The sequence below is a fragment of the Dipodomys merriami genome, unplaced genomic scaffold, assembly GCF_024711535.1.
Source record: "Dipodomys merriami isolate MVZ:Mamm:240054 unplaced genomic scaffold, mDipMer1.0.p SCAF_11, whole genome shotgun sequence".
Lineage (NCBI taxonomy): Eukaryota > Metazoa > Chordata > Mammalia > Rodentia > Heteromyidae > Dipodomys > Dipodomys merriami.
Window position 1 is genome coordinate 9,266,893 of NW_027202382.1, and position 21,342 is coordinate 9,288,234.

The following is a 21,342-nucleotide window of genomic DNA, read 5'->3' on the forward strand; positions in this document are numbered from 1 at the left end:
GCAGGGCTACCTTTACCACAATGGGTAGCTACAATGTGGCCTTCTGAAAACTGCTAAACATAGCCAGTGGGTTTTTTTTAACCTATTAGCAGTTTATCATAGGCTATAGTGAACACTTGCCTTTGTAATATCCATGGAGATACAGAAGTTATCTAATGCAAAGAGTTAAGTACAAAAAGAATGCATCCTTTGAAGGAAATTATTTGCAAGCAATTCCAAAGCCCTTCATTATAATGATATGACTGTTAAAAATGAGGTGTGTGGTCTGGGTAAGCAACGCCCCCCCCCCCCCAGAGTCTTTCTCTTGGTAACATGATTGCAATCAGTGTATATGCTTGAATACTGGAGAAACAAAATTATTCAAATTCTTCTAATTGTTTGTTTCTCCAACAAAATCTGGTATTCTATATAGTAAAGTTTTATTTACCAATGAGAAAAAAAACCCACTAGCACAGAAAGGTTTTTTTTTTGTGTTACAAAGATATACAAATGTTCATGTTTGCACTGTACCCTTGAACTTGCCTTTCAAAAGCCTCATTTCCCTTGTAGTTACAAGAGAGGACTTGAAGATGCAATTGCCTCTCTGTTTTACTAAGACATTGGCTTTTTGAAATTCTGGCTTTAGTTCATATTGCTGTAACAACAGTGACACTAGTTTCAAGGTGGTAACAGAATACATATTGAGGTTTCCTGGCCTTTCTCTCTTCTTAGTGACAAACGAGATTGTTACACTCAGCTACTTGGAGCCTCGGACGGAATATGAGCTCTGTGTGCAGCTGGTGCGCCGTGGAGAGGGAGGAGAAGGGCATCCCGGACCAGTGAGACGCTTCACAACAGCTTCCATCGGTGAGCTGAAGCCAACAGGCATTATTCCTGAGCTAGGTGGGAGGGGGAGGAAGGGGAAAGAGGAAGGAAGACCAGGAAGGGTGGTGGTGGGTGAGTGGGTGGGTGGGGATGGAGGTGGAAGGGGTTTGCTTTTGAATGGGTGGGAAAGTGACAGGAAGGTTAGCAGCTTCAAGCCAAACAATTCCTTTATTTGGGCTGGACTCCTGGGGGGAGGGTTCTGGAGGCATCTAGAAGGACAGAAAAGGAAGCAGATGAGCTCTCAGGAAGGCAGGGTCATCCCTTAGGACTTGGTATTTACTTAGCAACAACTGGGCTGAGACTTGGCTCCTGCATTTTACCCCCAACTTCCTGTTTCCATCTGAAGGGTCCAGGCGGGGCTTCTGCCACATCCAGTTTATTTACTTAAAAAATAATCATTTCTAACTTTTCAAAGTATTCATGCACACAGTTAGAACATCAAATAGAAGGAATGGCTTTTATCTACAGAACAGCATTTCCCTACTCCATCCCTCTACCACTCGTCCTGTTTCCTGTTGGCTGCCATTTTTATCTCCTCATACTTTTTTTTTTGGTTGGTCTTGGGGCTTGAATGCAGGGTCTAGGCCCTATCCCTGAGCTCTTTTGCTCAAGGCTATCTCTCTACCACTTTGAGCCACAGCTCCACGTCGTTTTTTTTGGTGATTAATTGGAGATCAGAGTCTCATGGATTCTTCTGCCTGAGCTGGCTTTGAACTTTGATCCTCAGATCTCAGCCTCCTGACTAGCTAGGATTAGAGGCGTGAGCCACCAGCAGTGCCCAGTGTGTAGGTACTTTTTTTAAAATATAATTTTATTTTTATTATCAAGATGTCTACTGTAGATGGGTTACCATTTTGTAAGTCGAGTAATGAGTACAATTAGACTAGAAACGTTTCTTGATTTATCAGGGTGGTGCCATATCTGTTGGCCTTCTACTTTGTCAATGGAGAAGCTCGTGCAGTCTTCTGGGTGCTAAGCTGGGGTCCAGCTTTCTGCTACCATGTAGGAGTTCCTTTGTTCTATTCAGGTGGAAATCAGACAAACAAGGACAAATCTCTCAGGGTTGATAACTTTGAGTTCCAGGGATTCACTTCCTGGGCTTTCAAACCCAGAGGTTTTTACCACTAAATCCTGACAACCATCAGCTTATAGCTGCTAGCTTTTAAAGCTGGAGGTTTGTTGCACAGGGCTTAAAGCCCCAATACCTCATGGCTAGATTTGTGGCTTTTGGGCTTTGAGTGTCAGGACCCCAGTGGCTCTCTGGAGCTGTTCTAGGACTGGGGCCTGCGGTGCTCATAGCTTTGGCTCCAGCTTTAACTCTTCACATTCGTTCATCTTCCATAGTTTCTACTTCTTTACCATCCCTTTCTCCCTCAGCACTCCCACCATCCTTAGCTTCTTGCAGATTCGGCCCTCTGTTGCCCTTGGCTGCTCTCTAGAACTCTTCCACTGCTTCCTTGCTACCCTAGACTTGTCGGTGATTTTGTAAAATATTTTTGTTACTGTAAGGATGATGCACAGACAGGTCACAATTACATAAACAGGTAATGAGTGCATTTTTTTTGGACAATGTCACCACTTACTTTACTCTTTGCTTACTATCCCTATAATCCCTTTTTAGCCCTACTTGTAAGTTGTGTAGTTCATTTTCCACATAGTGTCTACTGAGTATCACTGCTGCATCTGTTCATTCTTTATCCTTCCATTTCTGTGCCCCCCTCACCCTCCAAAAGACAGATAAATGAAAAAACAAGACAAAAAGAAAACAAAAACAACAACAAGGGGAAAAGCTCTGTTTCATTTCCTGGAGTTCATTTTGATAAATACTGTTTTTTATGACCAGAGGTACACAGGCATTGCACCTTTGTGGTCCTCCCTTAAGAATATCCTCCTTTAAGCAGGTGCCAGTGGCTCACACCTGTAATCCTAGCTACTCAGGAGGCTGAGATCTGAGGATCGTGGTTCAAAGCCAGCCCGTGTAGGAAAGTCTGTGAAACTCTTTATCTCCAATAAACCACCAGAAAACTAGAAGTGGCGCTGTGGCTCAAGTGGTAGAGCGCCCACCTTGAGCTGAAGAGCGCAGGGACAGTGCCCAGGCCCAGAGTTCAAAGTCTCATGACCAAAAATAAAGAAAAGAAAAGAAAAGAATGTCCTCCTTTGGTCTCATTGTACGTGAATGCCCAGAGTCCTATGTAAGTTATTGTGTCCTGGTGCATTTTAGAACTAGCTTCTACATATCAGAGAAAAAAATGCACTGTTTGCCATTTGTCTTTCTGAGCTTGGCCTACCTTACATAACATGATCTGTTATAGGTCATCCCTTTCTCTACCAATGACATAGTATTATTCTACTAATAGTTGTGTAAAATTCCATTGTGTATAGGTACCACAGTTTTTTGGATCCACTCATCTATTGTTTTCTTTCATTGTGATATTTTCATATATGTATGTAACATACCTTGATCAAGTTTACCCGCTCTACCACTTTCTTATTTCTCAAACTTCTCTCCCGCTTTTTATTTTACAGTTTTTAGTTTTATTTTGTCAGTCATGGGGCTTGAACTCTGGGTCTGGGTGCTGCCCCCGAGCTCTTTTGCTCAAGGCTATTGCTCTACCACTATTGAGTCACAGCGCCATTTCCAGTTTTCTGGAGAAGAGAGTGTCATGGACTTCCCTGCCTGGGCTGGCTTTGAACTATGATCCTCAGATCTCAGCCTGTTAAGTAGCTAGGATTATAGGCATGAGCCACCAGTACCCTGCTTTTAGTTTTCTTCTTATTTAACCAGCCTATGACAGAGGCCATAAGTAGGCAAAAGACTCTTTGGGAGAAATCTTTATTTATTAGGTTATAATATTGCATCACTGAGGGAGGAGGTGCCTAGCAGATTCCAACGAGGCTAACTGGAGGAGAGTGACAAACAACATATTTATTATATAGCTAGTAGAGGTCCATGGCATGCTTGTGAATGAATTGTTTCCTTATTCACACGATAGCTTTCCAGTTCCACCAGTTGTAAGCCATACTTAAGAGCCAATTATGAGCCTTGTATAAGCGCTGGCCTCTTATCCATCTATTACAATTTTCTTTTTGCTGACTCTCTAAAGGGAAGAGCTCTTCCCCATTCCCAGCTAATTGAGGACTTAACAGAAGGGTCTGTGCAGCCAGTGGGTGGATTTCTTTGGTCCAATTGTAGGCAAGGTTATGTGGAAGTCGCCAGGCTTGCCATGGCTGAAGCAAAGAGTTCTGTGACTTGTTTGACGTTTTCTGATGCTGGCACAAGCTGGAGAAGTTGTAACCGGAACAAGTCCTCCAGAAGCCAAAGTCACGGCTCTGTAGCCAGCCCCAAAAGTTGTAATGTTCCCTGCGGCTGAAATATAGTTTCCTTAAGTGTCTCTGAAGTATTTAAAGCTGCTGGATTGACGTAACAGTACCACCAGTCATTAAAATGGGGGCTGACATCTCAGCTGCTCAAGGCAGCTGTACAAAAAGGAAGAGTCTGATAGCTGTCAGTCAAAGGGGCCACTCAGCCTGGCCCTCAACAACTTAGCTTATTTGAAAGAAAGGTAAACATTAAAGGGCACTTAAAGTAAAGATATCTCATTGACACTAATATTCCTAATAGTGCTGAACAGGGTTTAATTCTTGCCAAAAATCCTCAGGGAGAGTTGGGTTCCTCTGATCTGTCACAGTTGGAGATGTCATTAGGTTGTGGTGTGAAGGCAAAGGATAGTTAATTCTCTCTCAGATCAGTGCTGATGAATCAAAGAGGAAGGTCATCACCTGACTCAGAAAGATTTTGTGGGACAAAAATACAAAACTCTTCACTGACCCATACCATGCTGTCTCCAATTCTTGAAGGGTCTGCTTTCCTCATTATTTGAATTTTGCTGATGCTTCTCTTCTTAACTCATCTGGCATTTGGACTATTTATATGTGTTGTTTGAGGTGATGAAGGCCAGAGAGACCAGAAGAGGAGAAAAGAAAACTAAACATCTTGTAGAATAAAGGGCAGACAGGAGCCAGGGGCCAGTAGCTTACGCTTGTAATCTTAGCAAGTCAGGAGGCTGAGATCTGAGGATGACAGTTCAAAGCCAGTTGGGACAGGAGAGTCGATGAGATGCTCCTCTCCAGTTTAAACCCGAAAAGCTGGAAGTGAAGCTGTGGCTCAAGTGATAAAGCACTAGGTTTGAGTGGAAAACTAAGGGGTAGAACTCAGACCCTGAGTTCAATCTCTAGGACCATTATATAAACACACGCGTGCATGCGTGTGCGTACACACACACATACACACACACACACACACACACACACACACACACACACACACACAGATAAGGCTGGGTGAAAAAGAAAGAAAAAGGAAAAATGGCTATATATAGAATTTAACCTCTCTATGAAACAGAGGCTTATGAGGCTTGCCAGTGTTCTTCCAAACATCACCTCTCCCTCTATATTGTCATTGTAAACTTGAGTCTGGGTGGCTCATTTTGATGGTGTTGCTGTGTGGGTATGTGTGTGTTTGTATGTGTGTGCTGTGTATACGTATAGGTGTGGGTCTGTATATGTACGTATGTGTATGTGTGTATTGTGTAGTTCATGTATATGCATATATGTGTGTATGTGTGTAGTGTGTGTTAATGTGTATATTGTGTGTATGTAGTGTATGTATGAATGGAGTAGATATATAAGTGTGTATATATATGTATATGTGTGGGGGGGTAGTGCTGGGGATTGAACCCAGAGCCTCTACAAGCTAGACAAGTATTTGACACTGGGCTATATCCTCAATCTTTGGGTGGCTCCTTAAACTTTAAATTTTGGCAGAAGGAGTGGGCATCACTTCTCTCCATTTGCCTAGAATCTAAAAGAAGAATTGCAAGAAAATGTGTGCCTGGTTATTCTTTTTCGCTGTTGTTCGCACTGTTGGTGGAACTTCCTGTAGACAAGAACAGGTACTTATTCTCACCTCTGCAACAGTGATTCGCAAACTCATTTATAAAAAGTCCACACCTTAAGGAATCTTAGTGCCCCCCACTTTTTTTTTTTTTTTTTTGGTTGTGGGTCTTGAACTCTGGGCCTGGGTGCTGTCCCTCAGCTCTTCAGCAAAAGGTGAGCACTCTACCACTTGAGCCACAGTGCCACTTCCAGTTTTCTAGTGGTTTATTGGAGGTAAGAGTCTCATGGACTTTCCTGCCCGGGCTGGCTTTGAACCATGATCCTCAGATCTCAGCCTCCTGTGTAGCTAGGATTATAGGCGTGAGCTAAGCCCTCCACTTTTTTGATCTTCATAGACCCTACCCTTCCATGATACTTTTAAAGATACATTTTCTTATCTTTAAGTAGTTGTACAAAGCATTCAACAAAGCAGTTTACGAATACAATACTTCTTGATCAATGTGAACCCTTCTGTCATTTCCCCCAGCTATGATATTTCAACACCACAAATATACTTTATTTGTGTATTATGTCCCTTTCAATACTGGCAGAATCAAATTTGCCCTCTAGTGGTGATAATGAGAAAGCAGGAATGAGAGAAGGTGAGGAATTCATTTTCATAAGACTTTCTATCTGGAATTGATAAATACTAAAAAGTTCCTTTGTTATTCATTGACACAATATAAAAGAGAGAAGGAAGAAAGGTATGATGGAAGAACAGAGCCCCTAATAATCTTCCAAACTATTCCTATTCATCGTCTCATTTATTCATCCTGTATGGACTGAAGGTGAATATTTTTTCCTGTGAACTTAGAGAGGCTATAATTTTATCTATCTATCTATCTATCTATCTATCTATCTATCTATCTATCTATCTATCTATCTATCTATCTATCTATCTATCTATCTGTCTATCTGTCTATCTGTCTATCTGTCTGTCTGTCTGTCTGTCTGTCTATCTATCTATCTATCGTCAGTTGTGGGTCTTGAACTCTGGGCTTGTGCGCTGTCCCTGCACTCTTCAGCTCAAGGCGAGCGCTCTACCACTTGAGCCACAATGCCACTTCCGGTTTTCTAGTACTTTATTGGAGATAAGAGTCTCATGGACTTTCTTCCCAGGCTGGCTTTGAACCCTGCTCCTCAGATCTCATTCTCCTGAGTAGCTAAGATTACAGGCGTGAGACACCAGTGCCCAGGGAGAGGCTATAGATTTTGCCGTGGTTACAAAACTGAAGTAACATGTACCTCTCTGAGTCAGAAACCCATGTTCTTTCCTTTCAATTACATTTTCAGTAGCCCAGGTTCATATGAGTAACAGCAGGTTTGACAAGGTAGTAACTGGGAAATTACTTTAAAATGCAATTCTGAAATGATAACAGTAATGCTAAATACTCATGATCCTCCAAGCTTGGAAAATCCACTGGTTTTTTTTTTTTAATCATTTTCTCTTTTATGTTTTCCAAATTATAGACTTGTCTGTTATCAAGCTACAAAGTTTTTGCTCCTGATATAAATATGTTTATTGGGCTTCCATCCTCTACTTAATGATCTCTTTTAATCCATTGGATGGCTATATCCAACCCATTAAATCAATTCCCTATTTTGAGTATTTAGATTTCTTCTGGTTGTTTGTTGTTATAAGTAATGTTATAACAGACATGTATATAGAATATCCTCTTTCTTTGGAACATTTCTTCAGGATAAATCCCTGTTCATCAAATAGTAGGACTAAAGTAGATGGTCAGTTTTAAGGCTCTTGATGTTTTCCAAAGAATTAAAATAACTCAAACTATACAATACAATTATTTTAAAGATTTAAAAAGTATCTTATGGCTACTTGCTTGTGTTTTTGATAGCTTATAAAGTTGTATATGATGCTAAAAACTATGATTATTCTTTAAGGCTGTCTACTGGGACTGTGGTATTTTGGGGCCAGTACTCAGGGCCTGGGTGCTACCCCCTTAGACTGCAAGTTCCTTCAAGGCTGGTGGGTCTATGATCTGAGCCACCATTCTACTTCCAGATTTTGAATGGTTAATTGAATATAAGAATCTTATAGACTTTCTTGCCTGGGCTGGCTGTAAATGGAGATGCTCAGATCTCAGGTTCCTGAGTAGCTGGGATTACTGACAAGAGCCACTGGTACTCAGCTGTTGTGACTTTTATCTTCTGTGAAAATAATTGTCTTTCCGGTTTCTCCTAGGACTCCCTCCTCCAAGAGGTCTCAGTCTCCTTCCAAAAGATCAGACCACACTAAATTTGACCTGGCAACCAATATTTACAAACTCAGAAGATGAATTTTATGTTGAGGTTGAGAGGAGATCTGTACAAAAAAAAAGTGACCAGCAGAACATTAAAGTGCCAGGCAACCTGACTTCTGTGCTGCTAAACAACTTAAAGCCCAGAGAGCAGTACATAGTCCGGGCCAGAGTCAACACCAAGGCCCAGGGGGAATGGAGCGAGGATCTCACTGCTTGGACCCTCAGCAACAGTAAGTAACTTGTGCTACTTCAGCCTCATCCCACTGGGCAACTTGAACGTTGCTTCCATCATTTCAAGGTTAGTTTTAGGGATCATCAAAGATATTAATTATGAGTAGAAGCTAGCTAATGTCTGCTCACTTGCTTTGGAGCCCTTGGAAAAGTGAGGTGGCTCTTGGTCACCTTTACCCCTTAAGTCAGGATTATGTGCTCCTTGCCAATCCCAATGTCTGATTCTATCTTCTGCAGCTGATGTGATAGAAAGCAAAGGGTTTCTTCAGCCACTCTTTCTTGTACAAGTGACTTGTGAAAGTATGAAGTGTTCTGTCAGCATTTATGGATTCTTTGTTATATAGTATATGTATATATGTATGCACATATAAGTACATATACTGTATATGTATATGTGTATGTATACATACATAAGTATGCATATATTGTATGTGTATTTAAGTGAGATTATAGTTTTAATTTTGTGAAATTTTTTTTTGGGGGGTCCGGTTGTGGGGCCTGAACTCTGGGCCTGGGCACTGTCCCTCAGCTCTTCAGCTCAAGGATAGCACTCTACCACTTGAGCCACAGTGCCACTTCCGGCTTTTTTTCTTTTTGCTTATGTGGTGCTGAGGAATCAAACCCAGGGCCTCATGCTTTGCAAGGCAAACGCTCTACCACTGAGCCACCTTCCCAGCCCAATTTTGTGAAATTTTAAAGTTATAGAACCACGTGGAGAATAACACAAAACATATAGTCTTGCCACCCATGACTAACAACTATTCACTGTCATATTTGCTTTCAACATTTTTGTTCAAATTAGTAACAATTCAAATAGGTTAAAGCCTTCCCTTCTTTTTTGTGCAGTCCTGGGGCTCGAACTCGGGACCTAGGCGCTGTCTCTGAGAGCTTGTTCTCATGGTTATTTCTTTTACCATTTCAGCTATAGCTCTAATTCTGACTTTTGGTAGTTAATTGGAAATAGTCTCATGGACTTGCTTGACTAGGCTGGCTTTGAACCATGAGACTCAGATCTCAGCCTCCTGAGTAGCTATGATTGTGTTAAATCTCCTTTGATCATTATTGTGACTCCATTTTTACTCCCTTCACTCAAGAGATGACCAGAAGTATGAGTTTATGTGTCTTTGTATTCATTGCTGTATAATTTTAGTATGGATCCATAAGTATCAATGGTTCCATTCTTTGCTGAATAAATAAGATTTGTGTGTGTGTATGTGTGTGTGTGTGTGTGTGTGTGTGTGTGTGTGTGTGTGCATGTGCACACACGCACATTATTCCTGGGGCTTGAACTTAGAGCCTTGGTGCTGTCCTTAAGCTTTTATGCTCAAGGTTAGTGCTCTACTACTTGAGCCCACAGCTCTACTTCCAGCTTTTTGGTGATGAATTGCAGATAAGAATCTCACAAACTTTCTGCCCAGGCTGGCTTTGAACCATGATCCTCAGATCCTAAGTAGCTAGGATAATAGGTGTAAGCTAATAATACCTGGATAAGTAAGATGTTTATCTGTTAGTTTGGTATAGCTATGACATATGTCCAAACTTTGTTATAGGCATATTTTATGATTATACCATGTCATTTATTCATTTCCTTTCAGATGGGCATTTGGATGTGTTTTATTTACTATTACATGTAATAATGCATTAGCCATGTGCATGACTGGAGAGCTTTACTAGGGAACATGTCCAAAAGTGAAACTCATGGACGATTTTACTCTAAAGTGGTGCTCAGTGTGCATTGCACAATGTGTGAGTGCTTGTATTTCCAAGCCCACCTCTATATCTCCATCCTTTCTCTGTGTTTGCACCCCCATCCCTTTTTGTTGTTGCCAAGGTTAAAAGTGAAAAAAGATATATCACGACCTCTTCATAACCCATAGCTGAGTGTAGTGGTGTATGCCTATCATCCTAGACTACAAAGCATGCTGAGGTTGGGAAATCACGGTTCTAGGCCAGCCTGGGCCCTTTCTCAAAGAGAGCTGGAGGCTGAAGCATGCACTGGTTATTCTAGCCATGGCAGGAAGCTTAGGAGGAAGGCTAAGAGATGAATTGTTCCCAGGAACTTGTCTAGGCAGGAAGAAAGATCTTATCTTAATACAAACCAGGAAAAAAGGGAGGAGGCTGGAGGTATGTGGCGTAGTGCTGAGTGCTGTCTACCAAGTACAAGGTCCAGAGTTCAAATACCAATACACACAATTATTCATTTCAATTTTCATTGCTTCAGCAAGTAGGAAAGTTGAAACCTCTTACATTCATGGACTATTGGTTTTTTAAAATATACTTATTAATATTATTTGTTTATTTTCTGTAGACTTTTATAAAAATATACAAAAAGCTTGGTAGTAGATATAAAGGAAGTTAAGATATATTGTTAATGAGTTATTGTGATTTGGGAGTAATTTACACCAATGCTAAATGTAGAAAGTAATCCATTTTGAAAACACCAAAATCTAGCATCTAATTCTTATAAGCTGCCATGGTTACCTAAGGGATATGATAGAGGATTCGTTATGATGGAAAGATGAAATTTAGAATCAAGAAGCATCTCTGAGAATTAAGATACAACGAAGATAACTTAAGACATAACTCAAAGTTTCCAGTTTGCTTCAGAGCAAATTTTATATGGAAATTCAATGGTATATACAGAGAACAGCCCAAGTCTATTAATTGCTTGTTGGGCCATATGCAAGTCCTTTAAGTGATAGACACTATAGTTTTCTCATCTCTAAAATTTGTATAATAAAAGCATTAGCTCTGCTTATCTATCTGCCTGTGTAAGTAAAGGGTCTCTATGTAGAATCCCAGCACAAAATAGCCTCAGTTACCTTATAGCCTGAGTCCTTTGGGAAAGGCATCCCAGAGAGATTGTAGGTATGGTTCTGGTTGTGTCATTTTTGTCCCCTGGAAACATCAGAGATCTCTTCCTCTCTCCCTTTCTCATGCTGCCTGTCTCCTGAAGGGGAAGGTGATCACTTCCCTCTACATCCCTGTAGGGCTTTATCTAGTAAGTGCTTTACATTTAGGGACACATTGGCCTTCCTACTGCACATATATGCATTTAGGGAAGACAGGCCAATCGGTATAGTGGCTAAGATGATAGTCTTTAAAGCCAGCCTGTCAGAGTCAAGTATTGTTTCTTCTACTTAACAGCCATGTGACTTTGCCTGGGTCACAATACAGCTCTGTGTCAGTACTTACAGTAAGACTATCAAGAAGAGGAAATGAGTTATACACCTGGTATATTGTAAGCACGATGTAATGGTCAGCTCTTCTGATCTTTTTATTTCATCTGGTGTCTGGAACAGTATACGTAAGTTTGTGTAGCAGGGGATTTCTGAGGTCTTCAAGAAGCCTAGAGCGTCACACATTGCTGTTTCCTTGTCTGTGCTTATCTTTCAATTCTGCAAAGGTTCTGGTACCACTACCAGTGGACTTGGAGTCAGGGAAAACCTATTTTCATCCATGGTATACAAGCTAACATGAATAATCTGAGATGGCAACATTTCTTTTTTTAAATGTGTTTTTATTGTAAAAATACTGTACGAGGGGTTACAGTTACATGAGCAAGGTAATGAGTCTATTTCCTATCGAGCATTGTTACCTCCTCCTTTGTTTTTCCCCTACCATCCCTTCCCTGTCCACCTCTCCCCAACTCCTCCCTCCCCACCAAGTTGTAAAGTTCATTTTCAACACTGTCTTGTACATCTCATTGTTACAATGGGTCAACCTGGATCCTTATTTCAGCATTTTGTCATTTCCCCTCCCCTCCCCAAATTAGAAAAATGTATATAGAAAATACAGGGCACTGACATCAAATACAGTGACAACAAGGGTTATACTGTGGGGAAAGAACATACAAAAGAAACAAAAAATCACATAGTACATTTTAAATACATTAAAAACAATAGCAAGAAAAAAAACCAGTTGTGTCCCTATCTTGGGGTTCATTTTACTAAACATCATCTTATATGGTCATATGTACATAGCTTTTGACCTTTTCTGCTTGTCCTAGATTGCAAATAAGGGAAACCATGGGACCTATGTTTCTTTGGGCCTGGCTTACTTCACTTAATATAATTTTTTTTCAAGTCTTTCCATTTCCTAACAAATGGGCAATGTCATTCTTTCTGATGGAGGCATAGCATTCCAGTGTGTGTATGTGTGTGTGTGTGTGTGTGTGTGTGTGTGTGTGTGTGTGTGTGTGTGTGTGTGTGTGTGTGTGTTACATTTTCTTGATCCATTCATCTACTGAAGGGCAGCTGGGTTGGTTCCATATCTTAGCTATGGTAAATAATGGCAGCGTATCTTAAATGAATTCTTTTTTACCTTTCTAGTTATCCCTCCTCAACCAGAAAACATCAAGATCTCCAACGTTACAGACACCTCAGCTGTGATTTCTTGGACAATATTGGATGGCCACTCTATTTCTTCCATTATCATCCGTTACAAGGTTCAGGGTGAGAATGAAGACCAGCACATCGATGTAAAGATCAAGAATGCCACCATCACTCAGTATCAGCTCAAGGGCCTCGAGCCTGAAACAGCTTACCAGGTAGACATTTTTGCTGAGAACAACATAGGATCAAGCAACCCGACTTTTTCTCACGAACTAATGACCCTCTCAGAATCTCAAGGTTGGTAGACTGGCCAGGTATTTATAAGAATATTTTTAGACAACATAAGAAAATCCTCACTGTTTTGAGATATTTACTGCATGTGTGTGCCAAATATTCATCCTAGTAGGCCTTGCTCTCTCTACATAGGTCCTTGAAATCAAAATGCTCCCCTTAAGAATCCTGTTGATCTGTTTTCTGGTATTAAGCTATAGGAAAAAAATAGCAACATAAGAAAACTCTAGGGTGTGTGACTTTTGCTACTGTGGAGAAAAAAGCATATGGAACCTACTTATGGGAGGCAGGGTGGTGTAAAAGCTTCAGTGGGAGGCCCCAAAGCTGCCTTCCAGTCTTCTCAACATGAAGTCTTTCTTTTCGTTTAATTGATATTATGACAGTCTGAGTTTTCTTCTACTTTTCTATTCAGGTTGTTAGGCCTCCATGTCTACCTCCAACTCCCCACCTTGGAGAAAGGAGCCTCTTTTTTTGGGGGGGGTCAGTCCGGTCATGTGGCCTGAACTCTGGGCTTGCGCACTGTCCCTCAGCTCTTCAGCTCAAGGCTAGCGCTCTACCACCTGAGCCACAGCACCACTTCCAGCTTTTTTCTTTTTGCTTATGTGGTGCTGAGGAATCAAACCCAGGGCCTCATGCATGCAAGGCAAGCGCTCTACCACTGAGCCACCTTCCCAGCCCCAGAAAGGAGCCTCTTTGAGATAGATAAGAGATCTCTCCATAGTTCCTACTGTCATAAAAACTTGTTGATGGTAATTAAGGGAGGCAAGGCCCTGGTATGGCTGAAGCTGCACTGTGAAGGTCAACTTCATAGCCATGCAAATGATTTCTCCTGCAAATGATGCCCTGCAGTGTAGTGTGTGTGCACGGGAATGGAGGTGCGGGAGTATCCTCAGGGTGTTCACAGATTTATTATTTTGACTCCGGTCTACTTTTCAGAAAATTATATAATACTGGAAATTTCTTGCTTCTCTTTGAGGATTACTAACTAGTCAAGAAAAAGACAAACTGTGTTTTTCATTGCTTATTCTGGAAACTTTTTTGAACTATCCAAGGGGCCATGCATTTACCAATTAATTTTAGCGATTTCTCCTTTTAAAACAAGGGAAATAAAACAAACAAGGAAAATATCTTATGGACTCTTAAGCTCTTAGCATCAAAGAACATTAGAGCATTTCTGAAAAGTGAGGGATTAAGATAAGAAAAGGTTTAGTCTCTCAAAGTTATTATACATAATTAGTCATTGTTATTATTCAGTATGTTCATCTACTTGGGCTCATACTTAAAATTAAAGTTGAATAAATGATATCAACAAATGGTTAGCACATTGCCATTTTTAAATCACAGTTGCACGTATTTTTCTTTAATTTTTGAAAATTTTATGTGCGGATTCTGGGGCTTGAACTTGGGGTCTGTGCACTGTCCCTGAAGTTTTGTGCTCACAGCCATTGAGATCACAACTCCACTTCTGGCTTTTTGGTAGCTAGATTGCAGATAAGAGTTTCATTGACTTCCTTGCCTGGGGTGGTTTTGAACTATGATCCTCAGATCTCAGCCTATTAAGGAGCTAAGTTACAGATATGAGCCATTGTCCTGCGCACATTTTTTTTTAAGCTCCTATAATAGCTCTTTGAGCTCAACTCTTTTCCACTGAGTTTCAGAAGAACAAATGAGTAGCCCAAGGTGACTCAATAATTAAGTGGCAGGTCTAGGGCTACTGTCACATTCCCATTACTCTCTGTCTCTTCCTGCAGATGGTCTTTCTTTGCTCATCTGTACCTAAACTAATGCAGCTGCTTCACCTCTGTTCCCCTATACAGCCTCAGCAGACCTTGGAGGAGGGAAGATGCTGCTTATAGCCATCCTTGGCTCAGCGGGAATGACCTGCCTGACGGTGCTGTTGGCCTTTCTGATCATGTTGCAGCTGAAGAGAGCAAATGTCCAAAGGAGAATGGCTCAAGCCTTTCAAAACGTGGTAGTGTCTTATCCACTTATTAACTAAAAAGAGCTAATCCACACAGAAGTAGAGCCTTGCTTTAAAACAGTGAATGCATTTGCAAGGCAAGTAATGTCCCTTATACAATGACAAAGAACAGGACTATGTAATTTTTTATCCAAACAAGAACAAATTTAAGAGTGAAGAGAATATTAATGTGCTCAAGGATGGTGCTCTTCCACTTGAGCCACAGCTCCACTTTTAGCTTTTTGGCTGGCTAATCGGAAATAAGAATCTTAAGGATTTTTCTGTCCGGGCTGGCTTCAAAATCATGATATTGGGATCTCAAGGTAATCTCCTGAGTAACTAGAATTGCAGGCTTGATCCACCAACACTTTGCTCAAAAGTACTCTTAATTATTGTGCAGATAACCAGGTCTAAAACAAAATAACCTCCTCTTTATTCCCAAGATGTGATCTATGCACATCCTGAGAGCATAATCCTTCAGTAGAGTGAATTGAACGTTTTCAGTAAGGAAGAGCAGGAAGGCAGCTGGACTTCAATGTCATAGATAAGATCTATTACACAGATTTCCTTGTATTTCTTATTCTTCCCTCCCTGCCCCCACCACTTTCTATTTCTAAAATCTCTCTTACTCCTCAGCTCTCATGAGGATGGGAGTTATATATTCTCATGAGCCTCTTTGGAACAGCCTGCCATCAAACTTTGTAGCACTGTAGCTTCATTCTTTTATGTAGGAATTCTGACCAGCAACAAATGTCTACAAGACCACACATTGCCAACACCTGAGTCCTTTTGCTATACTAAAGCCTGGATGTTCTGTAGCTTATGCTTTCAAATTCCAGAATTATTTTATACCTAAGTTTGTCAATTCTGTATGTAAAAACACTGAGCACCATGGCCTGTTCCCAATGAGATGTTCCTTCATGCACCTGAGTACCCAAGGTTCCCTTTTATAAGGGAACTTCATTGTCTGGATTCAGGCAAGAGCTGGCTCAACTCAGTCTATCACTGGAGAGAAAGGGCTAACAAGGGCGATAGAAATTCTGGAGCTTATCATTATATTAATGGCTTTTCAGGAGCCATTTGAAGTCAGGAAAACAAGACCTGGTGTGCTAGGTTTTGCTTGTAAACATGAGTCATCCTGATGCAGGGAAGGCATAAGAGACTCTAAACTTTAGGATGGAAGAGCGCTAAAGGGAGGTTGAGAGTTCCAGGAATGGAGGAGGACCACAATACTAGCATGGCTGTTATTTAGACGCTGCCTATGGCTGGTCCACATGGGTTCTTGAAGTTATGTTTCCAAAGCCAGAGCTGGCCACTTGTTCTTTGCACAGTTGAGTAGAAAACTCTACTATAACTAACTTGGGAATGCAAACATGTACCACACATACTGCCATCTTTTCTTTTTCAGTCTTTCCAGTCTTTGCAGGTAGATGGGCTTTCTTGCCAAGAACTAGGCTTAGATCTATGTGTTTTTTAGACATCAGGAGTGGGTTAGTCATTTCCCACACTGTCTCATAGTGTCCTCCACTATTTCTTTACCTGGTTTGGATACAACACCAGAAACTCTTGTACAACATAGAGTAATGATTCAAAAACAAACAAATAAATCCTGACACAAAAAAACAGTGAAAAAAATAAAACAAACTCTTTTTCCAGAGGGAAGAACCAGCTGTGCAGTTCAACTCGGGAACTCTAGCCCTGAACAGGAAAGCCAAAAACAACCCGGATCCCACTATCTACCCAGTGCTTGACTGGAATGACATCAAGTTTCAAGATGTGATTGGTGAGGGCAACTTTGGCCAGGTTCTCAAGGCACGCATCAAGAAGGATGGGTTACGGATGGATGCAGCCATCAAGAGGATGAAAGGTCAGTGCTGAGACAGAGAGCCAGCACATCCGTAGGGTGGGGAGAATATGTGATTCCTGTTGAGATCTTTCCTCTGTGTCTTATGTTCTCTAAGCCAGAAGTCTGGCCTGGTGTCAGATGTGTCTGCTGTGTGTGTGAAGCTGAAGGTGATGCTTCCTTTGTGAGATGGAGTGTATTTAGCATCAGGATATAGATATGAAAGATGAAGGGGGGGTTATTTGAACACCAGTGTCTTGCTTCCTGGGGATTTGGAAATGTTGTTCCTCTTCCATATACTACTAACTTATGGGCAGCATTGTTTCTCATAAGATAGTAGTTCTCAAAATCAACCTGTATCAATATGACCTAGAAAGTTGTTCCAAAACAGAGTACTGGGCCCATACTACTGTTTCTGAGTCAGGAAGTCTGAGCAGGGACACAGAATTTGCATCTCGGCTAACTCCCGAAGATTTAGGGATTTAGTCTGGAGACTACCACCACAGAGTCATAGGTTATGTGCATCAAAATTTCTAGAGAAATTGTTAGACAGGGATGAAACAATAGAAGAAAATCCAACCCAGCTTCCTGACTAGACAACTTTTTATAAAATGTCATTAGAGTGTGACTAGTTTGTTACAAAGAAAGATAATAAATGGGCTTTGGAAGTGGGGAAGGAAAGATGAGGGAGAGTGACTGAGGTAGTGAGTCTGATCAGGATACATTGCATGCCTAGGTGATCATAAAACCCTCTTATACCACTAATTGGTGTTAATAATATGTAGGGGGGGGGAATGCAGAGAGAGTAAATTAATATCATTAAGTAAAGCATGTGCATTATTGATGACATTTTACCAAAATGTCATTTTGGTTCTTCTCTTTATCTATCTGTCTCTAGATAACATGTTTAGCTGAGAGAACTAGAGATTAAAAATGGGTGCAGCTTACCTCTATCAAGTCCTTTCCTGAGTCTATTGAGAGTTAACAAAATGTAAGAGCAGTGGTTCTCATTCCAGGGCAATTTTGCCCCCTAAGGATGTGTGGCAATGTCTGGATATAGACACAGGTTTGGTTGTGGTGCTGGAATCTAGTATGTGGAGATCGTGCCCTACACAATGCGTAGAGCATCCCCCAAATCACCAAGAACCGCCAGCTCCAACTCAGCAGTGCTGAGTTTAAGGAGCCCTCCTGTTTTGGGTATAGTTTCCCAGACTTGATGATGACTGAGTGCACCTGAAGGTCATGGGGAGGATGAGAGGAAAGAAGGTGCAGGGAAGAGAGGTCACAGTCCTTGTCTTCCTTCCTAGAATATGCTTCCAAAGATGACCACAGGGACTTTGCAGGAGAACTGGAAGTTCTTTGTAAACTTGGACACCATCCTAACATCATTAATCTCTTGGGAGCATGTGAACATCGAGGTAAGATGCTTTCTTATTCTTGTTTTCCTTTCCAGATTAAAACAGGCACATTCCACACTGAAAATAAGAAAGATAATGATCTGAAGAATGCTACCTTTGTTTTTTTTATTGTAGTTCCTTTTGGAATGTGTATTTCCTCCCAGTTATGGATGTGCTAAGATTGGCCATCTTTTTGGAAGCAGGTGCTGAAACTGGATCATTTGGCCTTCGAGGTGGTTTAGCCATGGCCGTCCAAGGGTCTTACCCACCCTCATACTCAGTAATGTGGGGATTTCCTCAAGTACTGTTATTACAAGGGGAGTGGTGGGGAAATACTTACCAGTGGGTTCTTCTTTATTATCTGCCTTTTCATTGCTCCTTGAGGCTCCTTGTTAATGCCACAAATCCAAACAGTGTACGGTAATGTGCAAACACTGATGACATTTAAGTAAGTGTCTATATGGTAGATATTTATTTCCATTCAAAGTGCTTCAATGTACAATTATCTTGAAGCTACAACTGCTCTTTGTTACATATGCTTTTAAACAATACATCCAAATCGTTATTGAGCACTTGCTACTGAAGTGTGTGTTAGGAGCTCTGAGTGAAATAGATGCAGTAAAAAATCTTTTATGAGGTTATAACTGCAGGCTATATGAGTTTGCAGTTTGGAATCTATGTTTAAGCTGCATTGCTCATGGAAAAATTTGCTCCCAAATGCACAAAAAAAAGCTCTGTGCAGTAATTATTTATAATGTTGACAACCTTTTGTTGACTTGGCAGCAAAAACATCAACAATACAAAAGAGATGACTTCCATTTCCTCAATTTATTAAACTAAAAATATGAATGCTTTTAAACAATATATCATTCTATGGTCCAATAAAGGTACAGCTCTGAAAGCTAGATCATGTCCTTTAGGCTAATTAATGAAAAAATGACATTTGTTTTTGAGTGAGTTCTTGGAAACAGTCGTCAGTGTGGGAAAGTAGCAAATGAACTCTTTTAAAGTCCACCCACAACAGAAAAACTCACATCCTAAAATTTTGCTCTATTAAAACATTAACACATAATTGTTTGGTCTTTCAAATTTATAACTCAGTAAAGATATGAAAAGTATCTTCCCACTGGAACTTAAACTTGTCTTTCCTTATAATTCAGCACTAGAAGATCTGTTCTCAGACACTGAATTTCGATTTCTTAAAATATCTTCAAGTTCTGATTTATCTGCCATTTTACATGAATGATTTTTCAAAAAGAATTTTCCTATAAAAAAGCAGAAAAATAACTTTTCACTAGCTCGGAATACTTTTTTAAAAATCAGAATGACAAAGAGAAAAAAGAAATACTGCATGCTGTCTCATACTAGGAATGTAGATATTTTCATAATAAAAAAGAATGACAGGAATTGGAATTGGAAGGGGGTGTCAGAAGTGGGGAAGGGGAGTGAATATGATTAAGGTTTCATATACTATATGCATGCATGGAAATGGAAGAAAGAAACCTGCTACATTTGTTTAAAAGTTGGGAGAGACAAAAAGGGTAACAGAGGGAGTGATTTTGATCAAAATCCATTATATGCACATATGAAAATATCACAACGAACCCCCTTTGTACAATTGCTAATTTGTGTAATTTGTACAATTTATACAATTTGTATAATTGTTATTATGCAAAATGCTAATTTAAAAAGAGGAAAACTATTTGGAATTAGACAGTGGACCACAACTACTCTAGAAATAGTTTTTGTAGTTTTACTTCTTAAAATTTGTTTCCTTTTCTCTTTAAGTAAAGTGTCATTTTTGTACTTTTTTATTATAAAAATACTGTACAGAGGAGTTACAGTTACATAAGCAAGGTAATGAGTACATTTCCTTTTGAGCATTGCTGCCTCCTCCTTTGTTTTTCCCCTACCATCCCTTCCTTTCCACCTCTACAACTAATCTCCTCCCACCGCCAAAGTTGTAAAGTTTGTTTTCAACATAGTGTCTTGTAAATCTCATTGTTACAATGGGTCAACCTGTATCCTTATTTAAGCATTTTTTTCCCTTCCCCTCCCCAAATTAGAGAAGTGTATATACAAGATGCAGGGCACCCACTCAAATACAGTGAAAACAGGGTTTATACTGTGGAGGAGGAACATACAAAGAAACAAAAAAAATCACATGGGTTAGAATGGCAAAAATCAAGAACTCTAATAACAACAGATGCTGGAGGGGATGTGGACAGAAGGGAACCTTACTGCATTGTTGGTGGGAGTGTAAACTTGTTCAACCACTTTGGAAAGTACTATGGAAGTTCCTCAAAAGACTCTACATAGAGCTCCCCTATGACCCAGCAATCCCACTTTTGGGCATTTACCCAAATGTTTACAAACAAGAGCACACTAAAGCTACCAGCACAACTATGTTTATTGCAGCATTATTTACTATAGCTAAGATATGGAACCAACCCAGATGCCCCTCAGTAGATGAATGGATCAAGAAAATGTGGTATATATACACAATGGAATTCTATGCCTCCATCAGAAAGAATGACATTGCCCCATTTGTTGGGAAATGGAAAGACTTGGAAAAAATTATATTAAGTGAAGTAAGCCAAGCCCAAAGAAACATAGGTCCCATGGTTTCCCTTATTTGCAATATCTAGTATATGTCTGAGTCAAGCAGAAAAGGTCAGATAAGGTGATGTTAGGGAAATGAACCCTAAGATATGTATTCAAATGTTTTTTTCTTTCATGCGATTGTTTCTAACGCATTTATAAGATTATTTCTTAGTTGCTTTGTATGTCCCTCCCCCACAGTATAACCCCTGCTTTCACTGTATTTGATGTCGGTATAATTTGTGGAGGGGAAGGGGAAAAACAAGTCGTTTAAATAAGGATACAGGTGGACCTGTTGCAACAATGAGAAGTACAAATTGTTATGTCGAAAACGAACTTTAAAACTTTGGTGGAGGGGGGGGGCAGGGAGGATTGAGTAGGAGGGGGAAGGATGGCAAGGGATGAGAAGGGGAAACAAAGGAGGAGGCTACAATGCTCCATAAGAAATGTACTCATTATCTTGCCCATGTAATTGTAACCCCTCTGTACAGTATTTTCACAATAAAAAATAAATAAAAAAATTTAAAAATCACATGGTACATTATAAATATGTTAGAAACAGTAGCAAGAAAGAAAAGAAATATTTGTGTCCCTATCTTGGGGTTCATTTCGCTTAACATCATCT

The 21,342-nt window shown here is 40.3% G+C and overlaps 1 protein-coding gene across 3 annotated transcripts in view; it reads left to right on the plus strand.

The window, feature by feature from the left end:
- The window catches only part of Tek (TEK receptor tyrosine kinase), a 103,658-nt gene that overhangs the window by 71,540 nt on the left and 10,776 nt on the right, over positions 1-21,342 (plus strand). For 2 of the 3 annotated variants that reach the window (XM_070008281.1, XM_070008300.1), the window contains 6 exons: positions 712-846; positions 8,003-8,290; positions 12,623-12,922; positions 14,734-14,888; positions 16,533-16,743; positions 18,027-18,137. In XM_070008281.1, the coding sequence (XP_069864382.1) occupies positions 712-846; positions 8,003-8,290; positions 12,623-12,922; positions 14,734-14,888; positions 16,533-16,743; positions 18,027-18,137 (1,200 nt within the window). The remainder of the gene's footprint in view (positions 1-711; positions 847-8,002; positions 8,291-12,622; positions 12,923-14,733; positions 14,889-16,532; positions 16,744-18,026; positions 18,138-21,342) is intronic. The other variant, XM_070008290.1, reaches the window with a different exon arrangement.